Source organism: Tiliqua scincoides, chromosome 1 (genome assembly GCF_035046505.1).
Source record: "Tiliqua scincoides isolate rTilSci1 chromosome 1, rTilSci1.hap2, whole genome shotgun sequence".
NCBI lineage: Eukaryota > Metazoa > Chordata > Lepidosauria > Squamata > Scincidae > Tiliqua > Tiliqua scincoides.
Window position 1 is genome coordinate 16708151 of NC_089821.1, and position 27482 is coordinate 16735632.

Genomic DNA, 27482 nt, shown 5'->3' on the forward strand with positions numbered 1-27482 from the left:
AGATTGTTCTTGATGTTTATCCCAGCTGTTAAAATTTTGACTTCCTGTAGTGCAGCCATATATTACATAGTGGAACCTCCCCATCCATGGGTCATGCATCTGAGTATCTCCGGAGGCTCCCTGCAATTACTTACATAGAGCCTCTAGAGGCCTTTCCTGGTCATGCTAGGCTGCAAACCTCTCTTATTGGCCTCTGGGCCTCAGAATAGCCCATAGAAGCCACAGGAAGTTGATTCCAAAAACCAGACGTAGCTTCCAGAGGCTTCTGTGTGGGTCTCTAGAAGAGGAATTGTGTGAGCTTTGGAAGTGGACCCTAGCACCCATGGAGTTCTTTATCTGTAGGTGGGAGGAGTTCAGACTGAATTTGAATGCATTTAGCACTATACCTCATCTGCTGCTTGGCAGTTTGCATATACCAAAGCCAGTGTGCCCAGGTCACTGCTTCATGCGACTGGGTTGGTAGGTCCTCTATAGCGAATGCTTGGTGTATGTAGTAAACTACTCTAGTTCACTTTTGAGAATTAAGGGGCTTGATTTAGGGTTCTTATAAGCATGCCCATATGAGTCAGCAGAACTTGTTCAGTGAAAATTGTTAAAGTTTAGGTTACTCTGATTTGTTCACTAAATGGCATGTTTTTCTAAAAGTTGGCTTTGTACTTTGAAGCTATTTAAACTTTTCAGATGAAACTTTTCATTTGGTATAGAACAATGTGAAGATAGAACACCATTTTAACTCTTACATGGTTAACAGAGTTTGTTAATCTATTAACGGGTTTTAAAAATCCCAATTGGAGCACTGCCTTAGTTTAAAGTTCTGTTAGAGAGGAGTTCAAAACAAATTGGCTTATTGTACGTCACTTCTCATATGACAAGGCATTTATTTGCCTACCTTTTTCACAAGTCAACCCCACTGAAGGCATAACTTGTAATGAATTTTAACCTAACAATCTTGTCAAGTAGCAGTTTCTATGTAGGGTAGAAAAAATCAAAACTTGTTTACAATTGGTAAGTGAAACATACCAACAAAATGTCTAATATTGACTGTGCTAAGAATGGAAGAACACACATGTTAGACCTCGCTAGTCCATCTAGAAATACAAAGTTCCTCCAAGTCTAAGTTGAATAAAGCATTGCTGTTGAATGCATATTCGATCACTGTAGATTATCTTTGGAAAGAAACCATATCCAATGTGTTTCATTGTGACAGAGGACTTAATTTTTGGATAGTATATTCTACTTGTGTTGGAACTAAAGATGGAGTCTTAAACTGTACTGCAGGGCCAGATGCTTTCTATATTCCCTATGAGCTGTAATGTGATTTGAATGCCTCAGGTTTTTTCATTATACTTGCCAGACTGCATAAACCTAATTTATCAATGTCTTGTTTTCTTTCTGAAATAATTTGAATGGTATTTATGAAATCCAGTTACTAATATATGTAGAGCAATACAGTTAAACTAGTTACTAACTGCAGCTTAACTTCTACTGAAAGGTCTTCCACCTGTCAGACCTGCAAAGTTATAATATCCTGTTTTTTGAAAATGGCTGTGTAGCATAAGGGTAGATGACCTCTTACTCACTACTATGAGTCATCAGGCTGCTTATTGGCCCAAGCTATGGTAAGTGAATTCAAAGGATAAATTTGCACACTGAAGCCTAAACTGTTCATGACAAGAATAATATAATATACACAGTATTTATATACCGCCTTTCTTGGTCTTTATTCAAGACTTTATTCAAGGCGGTTTACATAGGCAGGCTTTATTTAAATCCCTTATTAAATAGGGATTTTTACAATTTGAAAGAAGGTTCTTTCTTTCAAGAACCACTACATTCAAGGTGTTTCATTCCGATCTGGCCTCCATCCTCCCACGCTCAGAGCAGATGGAATAGCTCGGCTTCAGCTTGTCAGCTGCTTCAAGGTCGCACGGTGCCAGTGGCCTCGAACTGGCGACCTTGTGGATGTTAATCTTCAGGCAAATGGAGGCTCTACCCTCTAGACAAGAGGCAGATCAAGTGTTTACTTTGCTGTACTTGATTCCTTAAGCTCTTTGCTACTCTTGTTTTACCCTGGAAATGGACAATCTCTATGGGTCCTAACCCTTCATTGTATGTACAATTCTTTAATTTCCATAATTCAGATGGGACCCAAAATCTGTACAACTATTTACAACAATGCCTTATGTACAAGTGGAAAGGTAAACCCTTTTAGAAGTGTTTGAAATGAAGTTGGACAGATATACATACTAAGGAGTAAGAACAAATGAGTTGCCTAGTTTCCTGGATTTCATACTTAAATATTAAGAGGAATTTACACTTCCTGGGAGGTCTAAGCTACTCTCTACAATTTGTTATCTTGATATAAAATTGTCTAAATACAACTTGATAACCTGCACAACTAGAACAAACTTGACATTTTATAAATTGTACAGAACTAGCCAAAGGGACAATCAGTACTGGGAGATGGCTATGATAGAATGCCTTCTCCAAAACACTTGCAGGTTTTCAATGAAATTACATTGGATAGGACAATGGTTCCCAAATTTTTTTGACTGGCAGCTCCCTTGACATATTGGGCCAGTAAACAATATTTCAACAAGGTAATTACCCGTTCTGATAAATGTTTTCATTAAGTTCCAATCTTACTTATGCAAGTTAAAATTATCAATTAAACTTGTTTAAAAAATAAGTTGACCTAGGTTTTCAGGATAAATGTTAAGACTAAACTTACCTGGGTTGGGTATCATAGCAGATCCCCTTCAACAACTAGCTGAAGGTTCCAAATCTGACTGAACAGACCAGCTCAGCACCAAGGTCACAGCCAAGCTGGGGCTGTCATTAACTTTTTCAACAGTTATTTGCTATACTGGAAGTCAGCACCTGCATGTATCTGAGCAAATCTGCCACTCTATTCAATCAGGGCTTTATTGTATTGAGCAGAACAAATGGTCTCTGCATACCACCACTACTGTTGGCATCCTTCAGTCTTGGAAGACTATGGTGTCACGCTCTGAATGGTAGTTCTGGAACAGAGTGTCCTCTCCAGTGCGCGAAGCCTGGGTAAAGCAGGTATGGAGGATAGACTGTTACCCATGCAGCAAATCCCCCCTCTCCACGTCACTGAAATGGTCCAATGGAAAGGCAGAGGCCAATACGGCTGGTTCCAGCGGCGTCGCAGGAGTTGCCAGAACGTGACTGTGTTCAGCCATGAACACCACCACTACCCTAAAGAATATAGTACTCTAGCTGTACATGTGTTTATTTTTCTGGTCAGATTATATAGTGTAAATTTATACATTAAATCAAAAGATGCCAAAAAGCTTAAGACAATTGTGGATATAAGTTTTCTTCAGTAAAAATATGCATATTCAGAGTAGCTCCATATTCAGCCTTCTCGGGTGCTTTGCATAAGGCAGTAATGCAGTTAACAAGAAACTGTTGTGTTTGCTCTTCTGCCAAATAGTGCACTTAGCATACATGACAGAACTGTAATGTATCAGCATGCTCAGGTGAGCTGTAGTGCATTTCTCTATCAAGTGGAAGACAAGCCATTCATGCTATTGACATGAAACTGACAAGTTTGAAGCTGGCTAATAGCTCTAACTATTTGTGCTTCATAAAACAATTTTAAAGGGTCAGCTTCCTTTACAGTATAACATTTACAGCAAAGAGAGATTACTTTGCCATGTACAGTAAAATCTAGTAACACTTGCTAGGGTACAGACCAAGGTTGTATTCCCCAGACAGATAACCCATTCCTTCATCCTCTTCACTTAAACTGTGAGGCTGCTGCCAGCATGAAAAAGCCTGTGCAGTTCAAGTATTATGATACAACATTTCTCCTGATCTGTCATAACCCCTGAGGATGGAGACTTGCATAAGCAGAAGTGTTCGATTCTGCTGGCTGTAAAGCTATGGCCAGGCTCGTTTCACTTCTCCCTGGATTAGTTTCAGGTCACCTTAGTGACAACGTATCAGACCACTTCAATCTGTGGCTACTGTTTTCTTGGTATCAATAAAGACATTCTCCCAGTAGGTTAAGCAGCACATAGGATCCATGTACCACATCTCTTGTTGACTCTTCCTTCATTAAGATACAGAGCAGTCCATCAGGCAAACTTTTTCTTGGTGGCTGTGAATCTCTCCATATACTAAAAAGATACAAAATTAAGATTTTTGAAAAAAAAAAGCAGAACCAAAATTTGAAACATATCACACTGGAACTTCTGAAGCTATCATCTTTCCAGCATATTTTCTTAGGTTATTTATTCCTTATTCATATGCAGGATAGTATCAAATTCTGATAGGACAAACAAACCATAGTCCTTTTATAGACTGCAGAAGCAGGCAGATCACTAGAGTACTTGCTTTGCCAGTTAAGATCTCAGGTTCAATTACTGCCATCTTGAGGTAGGACAGAAGAAAATAGCTGTCCAAAACCCTGGAGAGCTGCTGCCAGTTACTGAATGGACCAATGGTTTGACTCTGCAAGGCAGCTCCTATGCTTTTACAGTAAGTGCCAGAAACGAACTGTGATGAAGGTAGAATTCCAACATTTATTCAGATAAGTCCCAATAAGTACAACACACTCATTTCCAGTTTTTCTACATTGCAGTTGATCCACCATTTACTACCAGTGGCTATCAATGACTATAGTATGCTAATCAGTTAGATGAAGTGCCAGATCTGACCCACCATTTCTCTCCCCACCCCAACTTCTTTGCTATTATGTAGGTGATTCACAGCTTGAATAACTCCTTTTCACTTAGGACACATTTTGGGAGACACATTTTGAGTAACTTTATTTGCTGAACATCATGGGATATGGCTGTGGCAGTCGTAAGACCCCAGCCAGAGAGTCCTGGTCTCTGCAACCTTAAGGGGTGGGGAGGGTGGGAGGCAGTGATGCTATCACCAGAATCGCATTGCTTTGGAGGGACACAGGGGCTTAAATAACCAGCTATAAGAATGCACCACTGACATGCCTTGGAAATGGAAAGGACAAGGATTCACAAAGAGGCAAACAGCCAGGAAATTTTAAGAACACTTAAACCATTATGCCTGAGGTTTTCAAACTCCCAGGGAGTTTGAAACCCACAGTACATTTTTGCGGGGGGGGGGGGGGGGGCAGTGGATTAAGAGCTAGTGGATTAAGTCAGAAAAAGGTACATGGAGACCTTTTGGTTTTGGACTAGAAAACACCATACTTTTTTGGTCTTGTTTGTTGCATAAGCCTGGTTTAGCAAAAGCAGTCGCTCCACTTTCACTTTTGAAGCACTGGGGAGCCCTGCAGACAGCCACGCAGGGCACCCCTCACCCCTGGGAGGCTGCAGGAGGCTCTGGTAAGTGTACCCAAGCCCTTGCAGCCCCCGAGTGGCATGATGCTGGGGATCACGCTGCTGCCTCCTCCCTGCCTCCTGGCTACCCCCGTCCCTTAAGGGGAAACAGGCCAGGGTCCACAGGCTGGGGTGTTGCAACACCCCAGTCTGAAAAGCCCTGCATTACGGGCTTATGCAACAAACAAGACCAAAAAAGTATGGTGTTTCCTAGTCCAAAATCAAAAGGTCTCCATGTACCTTTTTCTGACTTAATCCACTAGCAGAACCCTCATTTTCTGAATGCCTAATACTACATTTGAGACAAAACAGGAAAACTGAGTATAATTTTTCCAACAAACCTTGTCGTAACCATCCAGTTCTCTGAGTTTCTTGATCTCAAAGAGATTGCCCTCTACAGCAAGTAGAGAAATCTGAGAGTCACTGAGAATACTCTGAGGGAGCATACTTAGCTCTAGACAGTTCTCTTCCAGACGCAGGACTTTGAGGCGGGGACAGTGGGAAAGCTGCGATGAGATCTGGGAAATCTATCATACATCAAAAGAAGAAAGGGAAAAAAAATTACTGTTCTGTCATTGTTGTATGTAGGTCTCCACACCCACTCAATTTAAAGTTCTGCCACGATGTATCCCATAATCCAGGGCCTGGAAGCCACACAATGCCCCAGCCTGAGGGCCCTAGCCTCTGCCCCCTTAAGGGGCGGACAAGGGGCAGGGGAGAGGCAGCAACATGATCCCCAGGATCGCATCGCTAAGGGGGGCACAGGGACTGGCATTTACTTACCAGTCCCTGCAGCAGCCTCCCAGGGGTGCGTGAAGCCCTGCGCAACCATCCACAGGGCTCCCCAAAGCTTAGAAAGTGAAACCAGAACAATCATGCTCCACTTCTGGTTTTTCAGAAGCAGAGCACAATCGCTGTGCTTTCATTTTCTAAGCTTTAAGAGCCCTGCAGACGGTTGTGCAGGGCTCCCCGCACCCTCCGGAGGCTGCAGCAGGAACTGGTAAGTGCATGCCAGTCCCTGCAGCCCCCTTAGCGATGCAATCCTGGGGATCGCATCACTCCCTCCCCATCGCCCTGAAAGGACTTACTGTGGCTCAAACTCTCTCAGATAATCCATAATCCATTGACCCAAGACTCTTGATGCTGCAACAGGTAAGTGCTGAATATGCACACATTTAGACCCAGACTAAAATGCAACTATGCACAAACAGCCAGTTTCTGAGAACCTGGCTTACTTAACAAAGAAAGGTCAATATGCAACATAGGAATACAGATGAAGCTGCAATGGGGAACAAAGTCATTGCAACAGCAACTGGCACTAGGAGTTAGGCTACAGAATTCCAGGTTGATCATTATGACTCTTCGCAAAATTTGTACATTTACAAACCACAGGGCTTTGAATTTTCAATAAGCAGGCTAAAGTGTTAACCTCTACTTACAAGTTCTCCATTGAAATTACATTCCTATTGTAGGAAAGAAGAGAGAATTCGATCTAAACATTTGACTGAATAAATGTTTCATTTATTTCCTTTCTTGTATCATGGAAGCAGTCACCCATCCAGGGTCTAATCAATCAACAATCAACAGTATTTATATACCGCTTTTCAACTAAAAGTTCACAAAGCGGTTTACAGAGAAAAATCAAATAACGTAAATGGCTCCCTGTCCCAAAAGGGCTCACAATCTAAAAAGATGCAAATGAATACCAGCAGACTGCCACTAGAACAGACAGTGCTGGGGTGAGGTGGGCCCACTTAGCTTCAGCAGGGTAGCCACAAGCATGCATCCTGAGAACATGCCCTAAAACTCTAAATCGCTAGTGCAGGTACATCTCCCATCAAGTCTAGCCTCAGTTCAGTACTGGATATAAATTCCTAATGTCGTTCATCAAATTATAATGTTTCTATCTGCACAAAGCTATGGCATGGTACCTGTCCACACAATACAAGTTCAAATCATGTTCTGTTATAGTAGTAAGCAACAAAATATCCCCCAATCACAATGCCCCCCCCAGTAAACTGCCTCCAATGTCATTATTTGCGACGCATGTCTGACATTACAATGGAATGTTAGTACAAGGGTGTAATGTTGAAATCATTAATCTTAAGATACCAACATTTACTTTAAAAAATGGAGAATTCTGTTAAAGCAGAGAACACCCATGCAGGAGAATTATCCATCAGGGTAAAAAAAAAGCAATAAGAATCTGTTAAATTTACTGGCAGAACAAGGCTGTAGTATCTAAGAACTGTGTTGAAAACTCTCTTTTAATAATGCAGATCTACAAAATCAGTTTCCAAACCTGGTTCTGATTCAAATTCAGTTCAATGGTCTGCAGCTCTCCAATTGTATCTGGCACACTCTGGATCTGATTTCTGGAGAGATCCACTACATCTAGATGACGAAGACTGCAGAGCTGGGCAGGCACAGTCCGGAATTTATTTCCAGAAAGGCTCAGGGTCTTTAGTGCTGCAAGCTGACCAAAAGCAGCAGGTAGCTGTGTCAGTTGGTTACTGTTCAAATGCAAAGTCTCTAGTTTTTTCAGTTTGCACAACTCTTCAGGCAGCACAGCTAGAAATAGATTATAAACAGAAATAAATCAAGTTGATCAAAAAGAAACATTCTAAAGATGTCAAGATTACTTTTTGTGAAATACAACACCGCCCTGTGTTTGGATTTGAGAAACAGCAATTCTTTTTACAATAGACAAAGAGGAAAAGCAACAACTGCCTGAATTAGTGCGCAGGCTCCATCTTGCTCATTGGAACACTAGTGAGGGGGGGAGGCATAAAGGAGGGGGGGGGAGAGAAAGAGAGAACACAAAGGAGATGTAGAGAGCTGTTAATGCGAGCTATCAAGTAAAGTGCCTATATCAGGAGAGCCAGGAACTCTCCAACAAGACAAGATAATTTCAAGTTCCTTGGCAACACGTTATTGCAAGGATGACAAATCAAATCTCTGTTACGGAATACGCAGTTTAAAAAATTCTCAGCATTTCATAACTGGGTAGAAAAGTTAGCTCCTTTTGATATTTAGGAAGGAAAGGATTCTGTATCACAAGTTGATGGATATTTAAGAGGTCATACTTAGTTTGTTGTGATTTAGAGACAGGCTTTTCAACACAGAGAATTTTCCCATTAGTGGTGGTAGGGTCTCGATCTTATTGTTTGACAAATCTATGGTTCTGAGATTACTTGCAAGCTTCTGCAGATCTTCAGGGAACTGAAAAAGCAACAAATATTTTATATGAAGGTTTCACAGACATGAATTACCTCAAGTATACATAAGCAAACAAGTTAGTGAAAAATTGTGGGTGATTAATTCTTGCAGGCTTATTTACAAGACTATGATAGAAGTTTAGAAATTAATAATGGTGTGGTGAGATCAGAGAAGCTAATTCTCTCCCCACACATCCCTATCTATCTGAAACAAGGAATGTGCAACAAATCTGGCTCATCAGAATCAGGACAAAGAACATAGTATGCATAATTAACATTACTACAAGATGTCCACTTGCATCTGTGGTTTATCAAATTACATTTTATTTTTAAAATGTTAAACCTATACCATGTTTTTCAGAAACAACTCTCTATGGGCCCAATCCTATCCAATTTTCCAGTGCCAGTGCAGCTGTACCAATGCAACGTGCGCTACATCCTGTGGTGGGAAGGCAGTCACAGAAGCCTCCTCAAGGTATGGGAACATTGGTTTCCTTATCTCAGGGCTGCATTGCAGCTACACGGGTGCTGGAAAGTTGAATAGGATTGGGCCCTATGTCTGCAATCCGATACACATTTACTTAGGCGTACATTTCACTAAACTCAGTAGGATACTTTCCAAGAAAACATGTATAGAGTCCAACACAGATATATTAATTAGATCCCATTTTGCTGATAATTCTATGTCTGTCGTTGCACATAATAGTTTTTTTTTTAAAAAAACATGTTTTATAGAATAGACTGTACTTTGGGAACAAATCATTTATGAATTGTTTTTACCTCAGAAATGCCTTTTCCAGTTAGTTGGAATACCCCTGTTTTCTGGGCTGTCTCTAAATGAGCTTTTAAGGCAGTGTTTCCCATTCTTCCGTTCTTGTATCAAAAACTAACAAATGATTGTGGCACAAGTCCCGCTGAGTCGCTCTGGTTCACACTGTATCAGGTCGTGCAAGTTTATTTTCTATTGAAATGTAAATTTAGAACATCCTTAAAATGAAGACAAAGTCTTGTAACACTTTGACAACAAAAAGCTGATTCAGTATAACTTTCACGGACTACAGTCCATTTCATCAGATGCAATATACAGGTTGTCCCTCGTTATCCGCTGGGGTTCTGTTCCAGAACCCCTAGTGGATAAAAAAATCATGGATAAAAAACAATGGAAAAATAGATTTAAAGACCCACTTCCAGGTTTCTTGCCCCTCCATTACTCCTAATGAAATAAGGTTGTGTCTCAACATCTGCAGGGGTTTGATTCTGGGACTCCCTACTGATAACATAAAATGTGTTAAATAAAAGCAGTTTAAAAAATTAAAAAGTATGTTCCTTTACAATTGTTTAGAAACAGCTTTTCTTGCTGTTGTAGAGATGCAGTCAGCAATCAGAAATGCAAAGGACCCCCTGCCTTTGCCTCGCTCAGCTGAAGAATGGGATGATCAGTTGCATGACTGTCTCTCTACTACAGTAAGAATAACAGTTTTTTTAAACTGTGATTTTAAAACAATGTATTTTCCCCTTCTCTAGAGATCAGCACATTCCATCTCATTTGGAGATGCTAACCCCTGCTAATTGGGTAAGAGGCACTTTTTCAAGTGGGTGCTCCTTTTTTTAGAAGGGGGAGAGTAACTGGCCCACCTCACCCCAGCACTGTTTGTTCTAGTGGCTATCTGCTGGTATTCATTTGCATCTTTTTAGATTGTGAGCCCTTTTGGGACAGGGAGCCATTTAGTTATTTGATTTTTCTCTGTAAACCGCTTTGCTAACTTTTAGTTGAAAAGCGGTATATAAATACTGTTAATAATAGTAATAATAATTTGCAGTGGCCATTCGTGTTGAGTCAAATCCATGTATAAAAAATCCATGTATAACAAGGGTGGATCTGTACATTTAAACTGAATGAATGAATTTAAATCTTTGTGAACTGTTCTATCAATATGCTCATGTTGAGAAGTACTCCATTTCAAAGCTGTTGCTCATAGCATAATACAATCAAATTCACACTCTGAACCTTTTGTATTTCTCAGTTGTATTATGATAAAGCTAGACATTCAGTTCATGAAAAAAGAATCATGTGGACGTGTAGAAAAATGTAAAAGAGGAAGTGTTAAGCAGCCAAACATAGTCACCTGGAAGCAAGCCCCTACTGAAACCAATTTATTTTCAAGTAAGCATGCTTATGCTCTCAGTCTAAGAAGATTACTCATTTAGGCTTGTTGAAATAGCTTTGGTAGGTAGGTTATATAAGCATAAACAGGCAGCCTGGTCTATTAAAGGACATTATAGTGTTGGGCTATCAATAAGTTGATGTAGCTTCTACTTGATCCCATAGTCTCAGCATACTGCAAACTAAGGAGAAGCCATATTCAATTCATGGGTGCTTGCTCTCAAGTAAACATGTACACAATTGAGCTATACTGTGCAATCCTTTGCACACTTAATAGGGAGTAACAAATCCAGTTCATCACAGTGCAATTTGCTTACCAAATAATCATGCTGCACAGTTATCATCAATATTACAACCATAACATTTACTATATGTTAAACTAATATACCATACTTCAAGCATGTTTGCTTTTGAAGCCAGTCTGGCAACCAGAACTGAGCCTATCCAAGTTCAACACCATTTCCTTAGGTCAGTATCTAGGCTTGGAATACTGTTTTTCCACACAATTCTTCCAAATGAGACTTAACACAATGCAAACATTTCGGATATATTTATTCATTTAAACAAGGCACCCGGAGCCTCCACAGGAAAAGGAATAGGGAGCACAAAACCATCAGTGCCTCCTCCTCCAGGGAGAACGCAGAAGCAACTGTCTTACACACTGCGCCTCCCCCCCATAGCACTTGGGGCAGATGCCCCTCAGGCTCCATGCTAGTTACACCTCTGCTCAAGAGTAAGTGCCACTGAATTCAACTGGCTCACTTCGAAGAAGACAGGCATAGAAGTGGCACCGAAAGCATCTCTTTTCCATCAACAAACAGATGAAACCAATTTATTGGGACTGCCAGCCCAAAGCAATGCACATAGACTGAGAAGGAAGCCCCACTGAGTTCAGCTAGACTGCAACAGCAACCCTGAACACACTCTCATTGAGGTGGAACCACTGGAGTCAACCTGAATAACTACTTCCCAGCCCACAGCCACAGAAGAGGCAGGCCACACAGGTATAGGGTTATCAGATATAACGGAGGGCAGAATACCTCTACCGGCAACTGTTGTATAGAAGAGGGAATTTTGGCAGGGGCAGTCCAACATGGAAGGGCTTAAAAAGCTGCACCTAGTTCAGAATTTCCTCTTCTATACAACAGTTAAAGATAGAGGTACTCTGTCCCATTCTGTCTCTGGACCATGGGTGGATCCAAGGAGGGGCCATGGGTGAATGCCCCCCCCAAACTGTCACACCAGCGGGAATGCTCACTGGGAATGGAAAACCAGGTCTACCCTGCAGGTAGATCTGGGCTACAAGTCCAGGCTGGAGCCCAGGTCTACCTGCCCAGCAAACAGCCACGGCAGTCAAAAGCTAAACTAGGAGCCCAGGTCTACCCAGCAGATAGATCTCGCCTCCAGGTCCAGGCAGGAGCACAGGTCTATTCACCTAGCAAATCTCAGCCACAGAGGTGGATGTTCAATCAGGAGTCCAGGTCTACCAGGCAGGTATTTCTGGGTAAAAGTCTGGTCAGAAGCCCAAATCTACCCACCCAGCAAATTTCAGCCACAGAGACCATAAGTTCAACTGTGAGCCCAGGTCTACCCACCTGGGAGAGGCTGCTTCAGAGGGCAGAGTGAGAATGAGTCTACCCACCCAGCAAACAGTCACAGAGGCAGTAAGCTCAGCTAGGAATCCAGGTCTACCAGGCAGGTAGATCTGGGTTGGAGCCCAGGTCTACCTGCCTAGCAAACAGGCACAGAAGTCATAAGCTAAACCAGGAGCCCAGGTCCACCCAGATCTGGGCTCCAAGTCCAGGTGAGAGCCCAGGTCTACTCAACTAGCAAATTCCAGCCACAGAAGTGGAAGTTCACCTGGGAGCCCAGGTCTACCTGCCTGGAAGAGGTGAATCCTGAGGACAGAGTTGGAATGGAAGCCCAGGTCTACCTGCCCAGCAAATAGCCACAGAGGCCATAAGCTCAGCCAAGAATCCAGGTCTACCCATCTGGAAGAGGCTGCTCCAGAAAGCAGAGTCAGAAAGGGAGCCCAGGTCTACCTGCCAGGTAGACCTGGGCTCCAAAGCCTGGGCAGGAGCCCAGGTCTACCCACCCACCAAACCTCAGCCACAGAGACCAAAGTTCAACCAGGAGCCCAGGTCTACCCACCTGGAAGGGCTGCTCCAGAGGGCAGAGTAAGAAGGGGAGCCAGGGCTACCCAGCAGGTAGATGGGCCTCCATGCCCAGGTCTACCTGCCCAGCAGGCGGCCACAGAGGCCATGAGCTCAGCTGGGAGCCCAGGCCCACCCACCTGGAAGAGGGAGCTCCAGAGGGCAGAGCCAGAAGGGGAGCCCAGGTCTACCCAGCAGGTGGATGGACCTCCATGTCCAAGGGGGAGCCCAGGTCTACCCGCCTGGCTGTACTGGGCTCTGGAGTCAGCCTGCACCCGCCCCTGTTCTGGCCCCCCCCCCGTGCACCTCCACAGGGCTCACCTGGCTGGGAGACTGGGGGACTGTGGCCAAATAATAATACAGGCATTTAAAGCCTGTGCACAGGGCGGCGGGACCAGCTGCAGCCCCCCAGCCAGGCAGAGAGGCGCGCCGACGACTCCTCACCTGTTGCTCCCCTCCTAGCAACCCGCATCACCAGCTCTCCTCACAACCACCCCCGGAGAGTCACAGGACCCGGATGAAGGCGGAAGCCAGGAGGAAGCGGCTGAGCTCTCCCTTCGCGCTTCCGCCACAATCAACATGGCGGCTGTGCCCGCTGTGACGTCACTCCCGGAGAGGGCGCTGAGTTCAAGATGGCGGCGCCGCCAGCTGCCACACCCAGCATGGCCGGATGTACATAAAGCGCGCGGTGGAAGGACAGGCAGACCGGCCAAGATGGCGGCTGGCCGCCTTTCCACGCCCGGCCTGGAGGGGAGGTGGAGCTTCCGCCTCAGGCGCGGTCTGCGCAGGGAGGCGCACTCGGAGGCCCCGCTGGCCGTCGTGCCCGTCATGGCGGGCTCCAACCCCTGGGAGCCCCTGCAGCCCACGGCGGCGGGGGGGATGCTGGCGCGCTGCCTGGCCGTCGGCCTCGCCTCGCAGGTGAGGGGCGCCTTCTGGCTGCCCGACCCGTCAGTCCTCGTCTCCTGTGTCTTCGTATGTAAAGTGTGTGTCGGTGTCTGCGTGTATATGCATGTATAAAGTGTGTGTGTGCGTGTGTATAAAATGAAGGTATGTATAAAGTGTGTGTTTACACATGTATAAAGTGTGTGTGTATAAAGTGAGGGTGTGTATAAAATGTGTGTTTACACATGCATGTATATGTGTGCATGTATATATAGTGTGTGTGTATATATATAAAATGAGGGTATGTATAAAGTGTGCAGGTGTGTGTGCAAACTATGTGTATATGCATTATGTGTATAAAGTGTGTGTATAAAATGTGTGTGTGTCTGGACTAGATTGCCAAGAGTTGGGGCAGTGTTTCTCAACCAGGGGTATGGCCACTGGTGCTCCTTGAGCTGCTGCCTGGTGGGGCTCACTGGACTCCCAGGTGCCCTCCGCCTGGCAGGGAGACCAGGAACAGGGCACAACACACAGTGGTTGTAGGCTTGGCTCAGTTGGCTCCCTCTCCCAGGCCCTGTTTCAGCCCCTTGTCCAGTTAGGTAGATCAGTGTTTCTCAATTAGTGGTATGGGGACCACCAGTGGTGGTGACCCTAGGAACATGACACAACAGACAGCGGTGGGAGGCTTGACTTGACAGTTAGAGCTCCAGTGTGGCTCAACTGTTCTGCATTTAAAGAAATTCATAGTCTGTTTGCATGCATTGGTGTGATGGGGATATTGGAGGTCTGTGCATGATTCCCATGTCCCCTTCCAGCACTGTTGTCCTCTATACAAGCTACTTGTGTTTCAGAGGATGTTGCAAAGGAGAACATAAGAACAGCCCCACTGAAACAGGCCATAGGCCCATCTAGTCCAGCTTCCTATATCTTACAGCGGCCCTACCAAATGCCCCAGGGAGCACACCTAATAACAAGAGACCTGCATCCTGATGCTCTCCCTTGCATCTGACATAGCCCATTTCTAAAATCAGGAGGTTGCACATACACATCATGGAGGAATGAACAAGGATGTGGGATGTGCTCACAGACATTCCACTCACCCAGCCATCAGTTATGTTTCCTGTGTCCCAATCTGTGTTGACTGGATTGTGCCCTATACAGTGGTGCCTCACATAAAGAAATTAATCCGTTCCGCGAGTCCTTTCATTATGCGAGTTTTTCGTTTTGCGAAGCGCGTTTTCCCATAGGAATGCATTTAAATTTAATTAATGCGTTCCTATGGGCAAGAAAAGTCAGAACAAAGTCAAATTTGGTTTACAAAGTGTTTATTAAGTGCACTTTAAAGGCATACATACTGTAGAGGATTTCAAAAACAGGGGGATGCTGAGTGGGGAGCTTGAAGGCTGTAATCCTGTGCACACTTTCCTACTTCTGAGGAGACACACACAGGATTGTGCTCTAAGCTGGGGAGGACACAGCAGCTGCACTCAATTGCTTGCTTTTGCCGTGATCATGGGGGGAAACGTGAAGAAAATGGGGCAGTGAGAGGGTGAATGAGCGATGGGGGGATGCTGAGTGGGGAGTTTGAAGGCTGTAATCCTGTGCACACTTTCCTGGGAGCAAGCTGACATGAAGATCTGCCCCTTACTAGGGTGGACGGGTTCATAAAGGGACATGAAGATCCGCCCCTTACTAGGGTGGACGGGATCATAAAGGGACATGAAGATCCCCCCCTTAAGACAAACCAGGACAATAAAAAAAAAATTTTGTTATGCAAACCATAAGTCATAAAAATTCGTTATGCGAGTTACCAAACTTCGCGCACCGCTTTTGTTCTGCGGGTTTTTTGCTGCGCGGGGCATTCGTTATGCAAGGTACCACTGTATATCTTTTTCAAATTTAAGGGGAACACAAGAAGTGGCTTGCCACCAAGTATTCCATGAGCATTTTTTTCCTCTCCAAATACTGCTGATCTAAGGTAGAGAGAGAAGCTGACAGTTCTGCGATTTATGCAACTGCACTGGGGTAACATTCCCTAAAGTACCTGTTGGCAACCTTCAGTCTCAAAAGACTATGGTATCGCGCTCTGAAAGGTGGTTCTGGAACAGCATCTAGTGTGACTGAAAAGGCCGATTCGGGAGTGACAGTCCCTTCCACACTGGGAGCAAGTGCACTCTGTCCCTGGTCTGTCTCCCTGGCTATGGGCCTTCCTTCTTTACCTCAGTCTGTTGGCCAAGTGTCTCTTCAAACTGGGAAAGGCCATGCTGCACAGCCTGCCTCCAAGTGGGAAGCTCAGAGGCCAGGATTTCCCACTTGTTGAGGTCCACTCCTAAGGCCTTCAGATCCATCTTGCAGATGTCCTTGTATCGCAGCTGTGGTCTACCTGTAGGGCGCTTTCCTTGCACAAGTTATCCATAGAGGAGATCCTTTGGGATCCGGCCATTGCCCATTCTCACGACATGACCGAGCCAGCACAGGCGTCTGTTTCAGCAGTGCATACATGCTAGGGATTCCAGCTCGTTCCAGGACTGTGTTGTTTGGAACTTTGTCCTGCCAGGTGATGCCGAGGATGCATTGGAGGCAGCGCATGTGGAAAGCGTTCAGTTTCCTCTCCTGTTGTGAGCAAAGAGTCCATGATGGACAAATGTAAATCTTTAGTTGGATGCTGATTGCATCTCTTTTGTTTGACTTTCCTTATCTTTGCAAATATTTATTTTAGAAATATGCCAAGAATTGTGCTAGGTTTACAAAACAGGTTGTCAAAATTTCCTTGCTGCTGTTAATGCTTTGCAGCACTAACATTTCCAGTATTATTGATCCCTCTACTTGGATGGGAACAAGAGAAATAACCAAATTGAACTGATATTGATTTTGTTCTCTATTTTATTAGCACTGGGGAAAAGATTTAGTGCAAAGTGTTGCATTGCTATACGTTGGGTTGTAATCATTTGGGGCGGAGGGAGAAATTGCTGATTGTGGGGCCTACTTCCAAAATAGAAAGTTGTATCCTAAGGAACATGAGCATCAGGAAGATTGTAAGTGTCCTGACTTACCCTCAACATAGCAGCCACCTCCCCCCCCCCAAAAAAAAATCCATTCTAGAGAGTTGGTGGGGGTACTCCAGAAGCAGATGGGTAGATTAAAATTCCTCTTTCTCCCTTCGTTTACAGACATGAGATTTAGGATGCAACCTACTGTCTTTGGAATTGGATCCCTGCTGATGATTTCTGTCTATTGTGCTGATTTTTTTTTAAGTTAAATTGTATGCTGCATGATTACATATTTTAAAGTAATATGTTCTCTGCACTATGCTGGCTGCTATTTAATTACCTATTTATTGCTCTTGTAATTGACTATTTTATAATATTTTTAATGTATTTTAATATTGTAAGCCACTTTGATCTTTTTCTAAAAAGTGGGATATAAACCTTTTAAACAAAATAATCTCAAGACTGTTTAGTTGCTTGTTTTAATGATGAACTCTCATTTCCCTACCAGGAAGTTCTGGATATATGTGGTAAACCAGCTCCGTGTTTAATTCGGCTCTCAGTGAAAGAGAAAATTGCAGACATCCGAGCTAAACTTGGCCAGGTAAAATAATCATTCAACTAAAGTTTTATTGGTGATAAAAGCAATCATAGATACCATGTTCTCTGGACTATATTAAATTATTTCATTCTGGTGGAATAGCGTTTTGCAAATTATCTTAAAAAGGAGAACGTAGAGCAAATACTCACTATCAAGTACACAAATGCAGAGGTTTGAAACTTGTATAAATATTTTAGCCTAAATGGGCCCACATTCTCTGCCATCTTGTTGGTTTTGTGTGCACAAAATATCTGAAGTGGTGGAAAATCATTCTTTTATTAAAGAATAACTATTGTATCTCATCCTCTTGAGCATTTTCATCTTCATCCTCCAGGGATATACTCTTTTATAGTTCTACAGCTTGGCTGTTGCCAATTCCACTAACTAGGAACTTCACTTAAAATGGCTAAAATACAATGGCTACAGAACAGTACAGTAAACTACAGTAATTTAGATTGTGAAAACAGACTCACTCCTGACAATCCTTTGTATAAGTTTGTGATCAGGCTAGAACATATCGGGACAGTGTCTGAAAAAATCACTTCCTTGTATTCTGTTTAACAGCTGACACTGACAAAGAGAAGAGGATATGATTCTGATGGTTATACTCTTTTGTTTGCAGAAGAATTGGCATACTGAACTTTCTAAGGAGAAATGGCTTTTTAATGAGCAAATGCATAGCAAACCCCTCTAAAAACTTGTTACAGAATATTTTAGTGGCCCTTCCAAACACAGACATTGTTTCCTTAAAACAAAACAAAAAAAACTCACACATTTGCTTGTGTATGTTGATGGGCAGATCTTTTTTTATTGGTAATGTTCAGCTATAAATTTAGCTCACATGCAGTATTGGGTTCTTCTGCATCTTTTTAAACTGCATCTTTTGCTGCAGAGAGCCATTTAGGGCACAATCTTAACCCATTTTCCAGCATTGTCATAAGGGCAATGCAGCTCCTAGGTAAGAGAACAAACATTCCCCTACTTTGTGGAGGCCTCCGTGAGTGCCCCTCCAACTGCAGGATACAGCACATGTCCCATTGGCACAGCTATGCCAATGCTGGAAAATGGGTTAGGATTTGGGCCTTAGTTATTTAATTTTTCTCTGTAAACCACTTTGAATATTTTTTGGTGCAAATCCTAACCCACTTTCCAGCACTGGCATAGCTGTTGTAGTGGGATGTGTGCTGCATCCTGCAGGTGGGTGGCACTCACAGAGGCCTCCTCAAAGTAAGGGAGTGTTTGTTCCCTTCCCTCAGAGCAGCATTGCCCTTATGTCGGTGCTGGAAAATAGGTTAAGTTTGCACCCTTTGTTGAATAGAAGTATATAAATATTAATACATTAATAACTTTCATTGTTTATAGACTAACCTGGAACTTGAATTTCTGCAGACAGAAAAAGATACAGCAGACATTACTCATCCGTTTTACCTGAGTAAGTGCTTCATTGTTTTAAAACTATTGTCTGCTCTTCCAGGTGTAGTCAGTGTTGGAATTTAAGACTTTAATTTTTTCCAAGTTTCTGTCTTCGTACCGTTACAGGTATACCCATTAGGGTGCTTGGTCAAGTAATAAAACTCATAGAATCTCTGTAATACTGGAGCAATTGTTTGATGTGTGTCTAGAGACCAAAGTGCAAGAGTTCAGACAGAAATAGTTAGCTCTGGAAAAGGTGACAAAAATAAACAGGGCTGTATGTTCTGTAATTCTATAGTTGCATTAGATAAATGCTAAAGTTGATACTGGGCATGAAGTGCAGCATCTTGAGAAAGCCATGCCTTTCATTTGAAAGACAGCAACAAGCAAATTTAGCAATGAGCCAAAGCATTACACTAGGAAAGAAAAGCACATTCTTGGGCTGCTAACCAAGTGAATTTGGAAGCCAGTAACTCTCCATTAGATACTTTACATGAATAAAACTCATTTATAGGTATCATACCTCCACCTCCCCCATTTTACTGCATACAAACTAGGAGTGCACAAATGTGGCAGTCTGTACATGCCTCAGAGAAAGTGGAGGTAGGAAGTCCCAATATCTTGGAATGTGATATATTAAATGTTGGGAGAGAGACTTTTTTGTTTGAAATGAGCTAAAGCCAAGATGCCAAATTTTAAAAAGTCTCTCACTACAGTCCTTTTTATCCACTAAGTTCCTGGAAAACCTAGTGGATACTACATTAGTAGATATTGAATCATTGAGCCTGTGGGGGGAAATGGGGTTAGCTTCCAGGGGATCATCACCTATGAACTTTTTGAACCTGAATCTTGAAGTCTGTGGGGTTGGGTGATAGCAAGGGCTCATCAACATGTTTAACATCTGACCGTCCTCGTTGCTGGTATCCCTTGATGCACTGAAGGTTGTGGCAATGGTGATTTCTCCATTCAGCTGGATTCCCCAAGGTGCTGCCCAGGATGGTGGACAAAGTCTGGAAGCAGACATAACTGTGTCCAAGGGTTCTCCACAGGCCAATACCAATGACTGTTTGATGCAGAAAATTGACCCAATCTTAAAAAAATGAGTACTAGATGCAATGATTGCAACCCCACCAGCCATATACTGTATAGGACTCTTCTTCTTGCCCCCCTTCCCCGGCATGGCACTGGTGCTGCCTTTTGCTCATGAGGAGTCCACTGTCTCTTCTCCTCTGCCTGATTTCTCTCACCCTTGCCTGCTTGCTTATAGCTGCACCGAGTAAACGGGTGCAGTATTCGAAGATAATGAGAACAGTCATAGATAATGAGAGGTATGTGGCAATTCTGCCTCTTGAAGATAAGCCAATTTGCATATAGTGAATTTGCACATAAAGAGTGACTGTGTGTATGTTTGCCTTGGAACCAATGTGTTTTGCAACTTCATTGGTGGTTCTTCCCAGAAATGTATAACTTTTAAAACAGCTAGTCCTATTAGAGCTAGTAGAAACAGAATTCAGGTTTGCACTGCTGCAGGAGATTGGGAATAGCAGACAAATTGTCTGTCCCAGCTGCTTGTACTCAGTTGCATGACTTGTCACTTAGGAACCCAGTATTCTCTATCTCTTTTCCCAGAAACCACTACTATTATTTTGTCTGCTTCAGCTTGCTATGGAGTTTGCTTCCATGGGATATCTTGGTACGATTTGCAATATAAGAAGTTAATACTTCAGATGCTGTGTGAGCCATATATGTTTAATTGCACAACTACAGATGAACATACTGTTCTGTCAGCCTGTTTGTCAATGTATATAATTTACAGCTACTTTTATGTCAATGCAGGTTTAAGCTTGACAGACTATTTTTTTTTTTAATAGCTCAGAAATGTCAGGCTCTGAAGATGATGAACAGTCATCTAGAAGCATTGCTGAAAGAGAAAAGGGCTCTACGGCAGAGGCTAGCAAAACCATTGTGTCAAGAAAGTCTACCTATTGAAGCTATCTTCCACAGGTGTGTGATTAAGAAATGCAGAACACAATCCAAAGCTGGCTCTCCACCGGCAAAAAGTACTCTAAAGCATGTTTGTGGCACCTGGAGAGCAAGCAGTGCTGGTGGGGAGGCCTGCATAGCCCTGCCAATGCTGCATCCTGAAGAGTGGCTGTCAGCAGAATTAAGGAATGCACCAGGGGTGGCAGGAGGGTGAAATGGAGGTGGGTAGGGAAGCATTCTGGGGCAGAGGAGAGCGGAATGGTGGCAGATCAGGCCTGGAATGGGGCAAGATCAGCAGAGTAGGCCTATACTGTGTTGTAACCCCCGTCCCGGGCCTGCCAGCTTTACAGAGGGGTGCTCTAACTTGTACCTGCTATTTAGCCCCATTTGACAGGCTGGGGGTTTACTCAGTATAAGGGAATGTTTTTCCCCTTACCCCAAGGAGACCTTGAGCCTGCTCCAAAACTGCGCTGGATACGGCATTGGTCACGCAGCCCTGCTGTGCCAGTGCAGCTTCGGGTTGGGCTGATGGTGGTTTTCATTGTCTGAATTAAATGGTATATTAAACCCAGTAGTGAGGATCTGGCAGTAAACATAAAGGTCTCCTAAAATACAAAACTTTGAATACTCTTGCCTTCATTCACTTCTTGAATTCCAGGTATGCTGTAGAACTGTTGGCATTGGCAGTGGCCTTCATTGAAAAACTAGAAGCTCATCTAACTACAGTGAGAAGCATTCCACAGCTACCTCTAACGATGAAAAACATGGTGAGTTGCTTATATAATCATTGGCAGCAACTTTACTTTGATAGGGAATATTGTAGGATGAAGCTTAAGTTAGATTTTCCTTGGTTTGCCATAGAAGCTATACTTTCCTTGGTTGCCTTAGAAAAGCTGCCACCTCTTAGTTTCAGAATACAGTACTGACCTGCCTTAGGAAGGAGGCCCAGAACATGAGATAATGTGTTTGAAGCATTTAGGATGAGTGCTTTTGTTAATTTTGTTAATATCGTTAATTTTGGTTTAAACTTCTCCTTTTAATAAGAGTGTCCATATCTGTGTACACCAGTGATTCCCAAACTGTGAGCTGTGGCTCCCTGGGAAGCTGCAGAAACCAGGCGGGGAGCCACGGGATCCTCGCAAAACCCGTCGCCCTATACAATGTGTAGGATTGTAACTCTGAGGGGGAGCTGTGGCCAATGGCCCAATAGGTCAGTGGTTTTCAACCAGTATGCTGCATATGGTCTGCAGGTGTGCCACAGAAGTTTGGGGGAGAGTTATATTAGTAGGGCAATTAGGGGATGTGAGCCCCTTGCCAACAGTCGGAGCCTTCTCAGTCATCAAAGTGATGGTGTACCTTGACAATTTTAGCACCTTCTCAGTGTGCCATGATGTGAAAAGGGTTCAAAATTGCTGCAGTAGGTCAAGGGAGCTGCCAGCAGAGAAAGTTTGGAAACCATTGGGTACACCAAAACAGTGTGTTGCCCTTGTATATGTTGCAGAATGCCAAATGCAGTCACACTTGCTTCACTTCCCTTTGGAGGCTAGAACAGCATTCTTTCTCATTTAGCTTTTATTGTGATAGTCTTAACATAACTTGCAAAACTATTTCTTTATATATTTTGATTACTTCCCCATTATGTTCCAGGACAGTACACTTGAAAAGGTGGACTTGTTGGTAACAGAGACAGAAAAGCTGGCAGAGCAAATACTGCAGTGGAAAGCCAAACGAAATGACATCTTCTCTGACAACTCCCGGATGTCTGTTGGATCAGATTCCTGTTTCAGAAGTATAACTTTGGAGTAGCACCTTTGTCTTCTCCTGTCTCAAAAATAAAATAGAAGATACAGAGCTCTCTTAGCAGTCATATGACAGATAAAATGGATATGCATTTTATTCTTGCTTTCAGAAGTACAGTCACTTGGATCTGGCTTCTGAAATGGACATTTGTACATGGAACTAGATTTGCATAGAAAATGACCAGCAGATGTTAGATAGTTTGCTGAAAGCTAACTACCCTCTGAGGAATATTTTAATGTGGCACTCTCATGATGCTACTGCAGTGACTTCATCTTTATGTGCCTATCCCCTGTATTTTCAGCACATGAATAAATTATATATTGTATATTTGTAAAAACAAGCATTTGATTTTTGCATTGATACAGAATTTCATTGAAAATACTAGACTGCAATGAGCCAGCTTCTTCTATAAAGACTCCAAACTTTAAAAGTTGTCTCTTCAGCTCTTACATAGGACTGGGCTGTTGGTGACCAATACTAAGTCCTTTATAGTCAATGGGGCTTATTACCAGGTAAGCATGCACCAGTTTGCAGCCTGAGTTTCCCTAGGCTATGGCTAAACTTGTTCCTCTTGCATAGTTCAGTAATGGGTTGATTAAAATCGCCTGGAAGATTGCACATTCCTGGCTCCAAGGATGACTACCATGGCAAGGGAAAGATGAACCTGCCCCATCATCAACCAGAGAGCTGTGTAACTTGCAAGGAGCTTGCCTTCCTGCCTCAAAAACTTGCTTCAATTGCCACATTCTTCAGGGGCTGAAGAAGGGAGTGGAAGAGTCAGCCAAAGGGGTTCCTGGGCTATATTCATTGTCATCCTAAGCCACCAGAGTTGGATAACTTTGATCAATAAGTAGGGTATAAATCTATAATTAAAAACAAATTGTTCAAAATGAACATTCCTTTTTTAGTTAATGCTTGGCATTTTTAACAATGCTTGGTACTTGTATAGCACTTTGTGCAAAGTACTTCATAAGTGATACCTTGACACAGTGTTTACAACAACACCATAAGGCAGCAGTTTTCAAACTCTAGGAGAATTTGAACTGCTCTAAGTCCTTGCAGGGGGAGGCAGCAGGGGAATGGGTTGCGATGGTCTACAGGGCTCCCCAATACTAAAGTGAAAGTGGAGCGATTGTGCTCCACTTTGGTTTTACGGAGGCGGGGTGCAATCACTGCACTTTAGCTTTCTAAACTTCAGGGAGCCCTGCAGATGGTCGTGCAGGGCTCCCCGCACCCCCAGGAGACTGCAGGAGGCTATAGTAAATACAGCCAAGTCCTTGTAGCCCCCTGAGCGACGCGATCCTGGAGATTGTGTCGCTGTCTCCTCCCCTTAAGGGGGCAGAGGCCAGGGCCCTCAGACTGGGGCGTTATGACACCCAGTTTGAAAACCCCTGCCGTAAGGGAAGGATTATCCTGTATTTCAAAAGGAAGAGCTGGGAAGGAGTGCCTTGGCCAAGTTCAGTTAATGCAGTGGTTTCCAACCTTTAGGAGTCCATGGACCACTGATGCAAAAATTGGAATAGTGGACCACATGCAAACCTACATCTTGCTGCACAAAAAAAAGCAAAATTAAATTTGTAATATTTATTAGACTTATTTATAATTTGTGAGTTGTTGCTTTTGTAGCTGACTGCAGGTGGTCTGTTCTCCCCCTCTCTGATGATTTGTGGGGAGTGGTCACTTGGCAAGGGGCTGGAAGTTATTAAAGGTGATCTTTTTTTCTGAGAGCTTGTGGACCACTTTTCAGGGTCTCATGGACCACCTCTGGTGGGAACTAGTGATCTAGTGCAGTGATCTCCAAACTGAAAACTGCTGTGTCCCAAAAAGCCCTCCCTGTCCCGAGTGGCTCTTACTGTTCTACAGCAGCAATGTGTTTCAAGCAGATCTGGGCACAGTGATGATGGGGAAGGGCTTTTCCAAACCTGGGCCAGGGTTTGGAGATCCTTGATCTAGTGAGTTCATGACAGAGGTAAGATTTGAACTGGGGACATCCTGACTTGCTGCTTACTTGGCCACTACTCCAGTTCACTGGTCTTTCTCCAATGTCACTCTTGCATCATTTTTCCTGTAAAATTCAGGAAGGAATACCACAAGCAAAATGTAAACACCAGCATCTCTCACACAACAACAGAACCAGGGGACATCCACTAAAATTGAGTGTTGGGAGAGTTAGGACAAACAAAAGAAAATATTTCTTTACTCAGCATGTAGTTGGTCTGTGGAACTCCTTGCCACAGCATGTGGTGATGGCATCTGGCCTGGATGCCTTTAAAAGGGGATTGGACAAGTTTCTGGAAGAAAAATCCATTATGGATTACAAGCCATAACGGGTATGTGCAACCTCCTGATTTTAGAAATGGTCTGTGTCAGAATGCCAGAGGCGAGGGAGGGCACCAGGATGTAGGTCTCCTGAGGCATTTGGTGGGCCACTGTGAGATACAGGAAGCTGGACTAGATGGGCCTATGGCCTGATCCAGTGGGGCTGTTCTTATGTTCTAAACTTATATACTGGATTCGGTAATTCAGTACAGTAGCAACTTTGATGTCATGCTGTCATGCATTTTCTTTTTTCACTGTGATGTTCACTGCACAAATCTTTCATTTGCTGTGAACACTAATGGCAGTGTTGGCTCATTTCAGCTATTTCACCATTCTTAAAAAAAATTTTATTTTAGGAATGTGTGAAATGATGAGTGGGTAGGTGAGAGAAGTGCAATTAGATGCATAGAGGAGAAAGGCTTCTGGGTCTTTAATAGTCTGGTTGAAGTGTGAATTCCATGAAGTCCAGCATTCCAACACTGCTTGTGTTGGGAGGAACAGAATGCCCAATCGACATAGCATCTAGTGGCTAGTGACAGCCACATCCTTTGCAGCCCCCTTCTCACTCCCTCTTTCTGGTTAGACAGGGCTTAATAGGGAATTGGTTATATTCAGCTGCCACCACACAGGGGAAGGAAACTAGCCACAAAGAGTCAACCTTGGGAAAGCTTTTCCCCAGGTTAGCCATAAGCTCCATAAACTCCAAGAAGTCTGACTTAAAACAGAGCACAGGCTGAAACATATCTGGGATAACAAATTTTATCCTCTCCCAAAAAGTCAGGAATTTACTAAAAGAACACAACAAAATCAGGAGGAAAAGAGGCACAGAAGGGGGTGGGGTTCAGGGTGGCCCAAAAATGGGCACAGGGTTTTTAAAACAAAACTGAACCCTTGTATATGAGCACCTTTGTCCTGTTCTTCATTGCACATTCCAAGGATCTAAACCAGGGGTGCTCTATAGGTGGATCGCTATCTACCGGTAGATCGCGGAGTGCTGACCCCCCCTTCAGGTGCCTCTGGGAGGAAACACAGGGAGTAAGGCCCATTGTACTCAATGGGGCTTACTCCCAGGTAAGTGTGGCTAGGATTGCAGCCTCACAGCCTAATCCTAGGCATGTCTACTCAGGAGTAAGTCCTGTTATACTCAGTGGGGCTCAAGGTACACCAACATACATTGTACACATAAATGTGATATGTTATGATGGCGTGAACATTGTAAAAAAAAAAAAAAGTGGTAGATCTCCGGGCCTTGCTGGGTTTCAAAGTAGCTCTTGAGCCAAAAAAGTGTGAGCACCCCTGATCTAAACCTTTCACACAGAAGAGGGCCATCACTGATCACTAGGTGCTACACACTACTCTTGTTGTTTCAGTGTCCCCTACAACTGCTGTGCCTTCTAGCCACTAGGACAAAGCAGCAGAGAGTTCCTTGTACTACTAAATAACACCACAGACACTGCCTTTTTCCAGTGGCAAGAAACAGATCCCCAAAATTGCTTTTTCTGGCACAATCTCTGGTGTTTAGTGTGGATAAGTTACTTGCATGTGTTCTGATGTAAAATACTCAGGAAGATTAGTTTGGAATGTATCAGGCAATACTTTATTAGAGGATATGTGCAAAAGAACCCAAAAGCAGGGCATCTGTAGCCATCAGGGATTATGCAAAAGGTGGGATATAAATAGAAAAATAACTTTTAAAAAATGCATGTAGTTTAGGGATTAATTGGGGATTAGGGAACAAATATTAATATGGTTAAGTACATTTGAAACTTTCTTCTACCAGGGCTTCCTCCCACAATTTGGTAATTGTTCCAATACTTTGCAATGCTGCTTTTACTAGGTGGCACATAGATTATGTGTAAATTCACTTATGTAATGTAACATCTTGATTCTATGCACACTTTCTCATTATAAAGTTGTACTTACCATAGATACTAGCCTATAGCAGGGGTGCCCAAACCCCAGCCCTGGGGCCACTTGCGGCCCTCGAGGCTTCTCAATGCGGCCCTCAGGGAGCTCCCAGTCTCCAATGAGCCTCTGGAGATTTGTTAGAGCCCACACTGGCCCAACGCAACTGCTCTCAGCGTGAGGGTGAGTGTTTGACCTCTTGCGTGAGCTGTGGGATGAGAGCTCCCTCCACTGCTGCTTGTTTCACACCTGTGATGCAGTAGCAGCAGCAAAGGAAAGGCCGGCCTTGCTTTGTGCAAGGCCTTTTATAGGCCTTGAGCTATTGCAAGACCTTCATTCATTCATATAACTTCATCTTTAATATATTAATTTATGTAAACTTATAATTCAAATTTTAAATGTAAATTAATTCTTTCCCCCCTTCCAGCCCCTGACACAGTGTCAGAGAGATGATGTGGCCCTCCTGCCAAAAACTTTGGACACCCCTGGCCTATAGTATGTGAGATTTTTGCCAAGTAATCAAGCTCAAATTATCACTTAATCTTATCTCCAGGTCAATCAGAGGGCAAAGACTTTCAACTCTGAACAGTTTCCTTTCTCAAGGATAGGCAGGCACCAAGTTTCTCAAGTAGCAGGCAGGCACAGCTCCTTAGAAGTAATGTGTTAACCTTTTATTCTCCTTCCTTCTGCTGCATCCTGGTTCTGCTTTGCAAATGCTTGT

At 43.5% G+C, this 27482-nt stretch overlaps 2 protein-coding genes across 3 annotated transcripts; one reads left to right on the forward strand and one right to left on the reverse strand.

Moving 5' to 3' along the window:
• Positions 1 to 1847: 1847 nt before the first annotated feature.
• LRRC57 (leucine rich repeat containing 57) lies at positions 1848 to 13444 on the reverse strand. 2 transcript variants are annotated; one of them, XM_066631040.1, is made up of 6 exons: positions 13316 to 13444; positions 9335 to 9515; positions 8423 to 8558; positions 7639 to 7907; positions 5678 to 5863; positions 1848 to 4151 (listed from the first exon to the last, which is right to left on the reverse strand). In XM_066631040.1, the coding sequence occupies exons 2-6, from the start codon at positions 9416 to 9418 to the stop codon at positions 4110 to 4112; spliced, it is 717 nt and encodes a 238-aa protein (XP_066487137.1). In that variant the 5' UTR covers positions 9419 to 9515; positions 13316 to 13444; the 3' UTR covers positions 1848 to 4109. The 2 variants fall into 2 exon arrangements, with proteins under 2 accessions (XP_066487137.1, XP_066487145.1); XM_066631048.1 differs by lacking the exon at positions 13316 to 13444 and adding an exon at positions 13193 to 13300.
• Positions 13445 to 13528: 84 nt separating this feature from the next.
• HAUS2 (HAUS augmin like complex subunit 2) lies at positions 13529 to 22877 on the forward strand. The gene is made up of 6 exons (XM_066638025.1): positions 13529 to 13789; positions 17252 to 17344; positions 18704 to 18773; positions 20626 to 20758; positions 21396 to 21504; positions 22385 to 22877. Exons 1-6 carry the CDS (start codon positions 13586 to 13588, stop codon positions 22541 to 22543), a joined length of 768 nt encoding a protein of 255 aa, XP_066494122.1. The 5' UTR covers positions 13529 to 13585; the 3' UTR covers positions 22544 to 22877.
• Positions 22878 to 27482: the final 4605 nt, after the last annotated feature.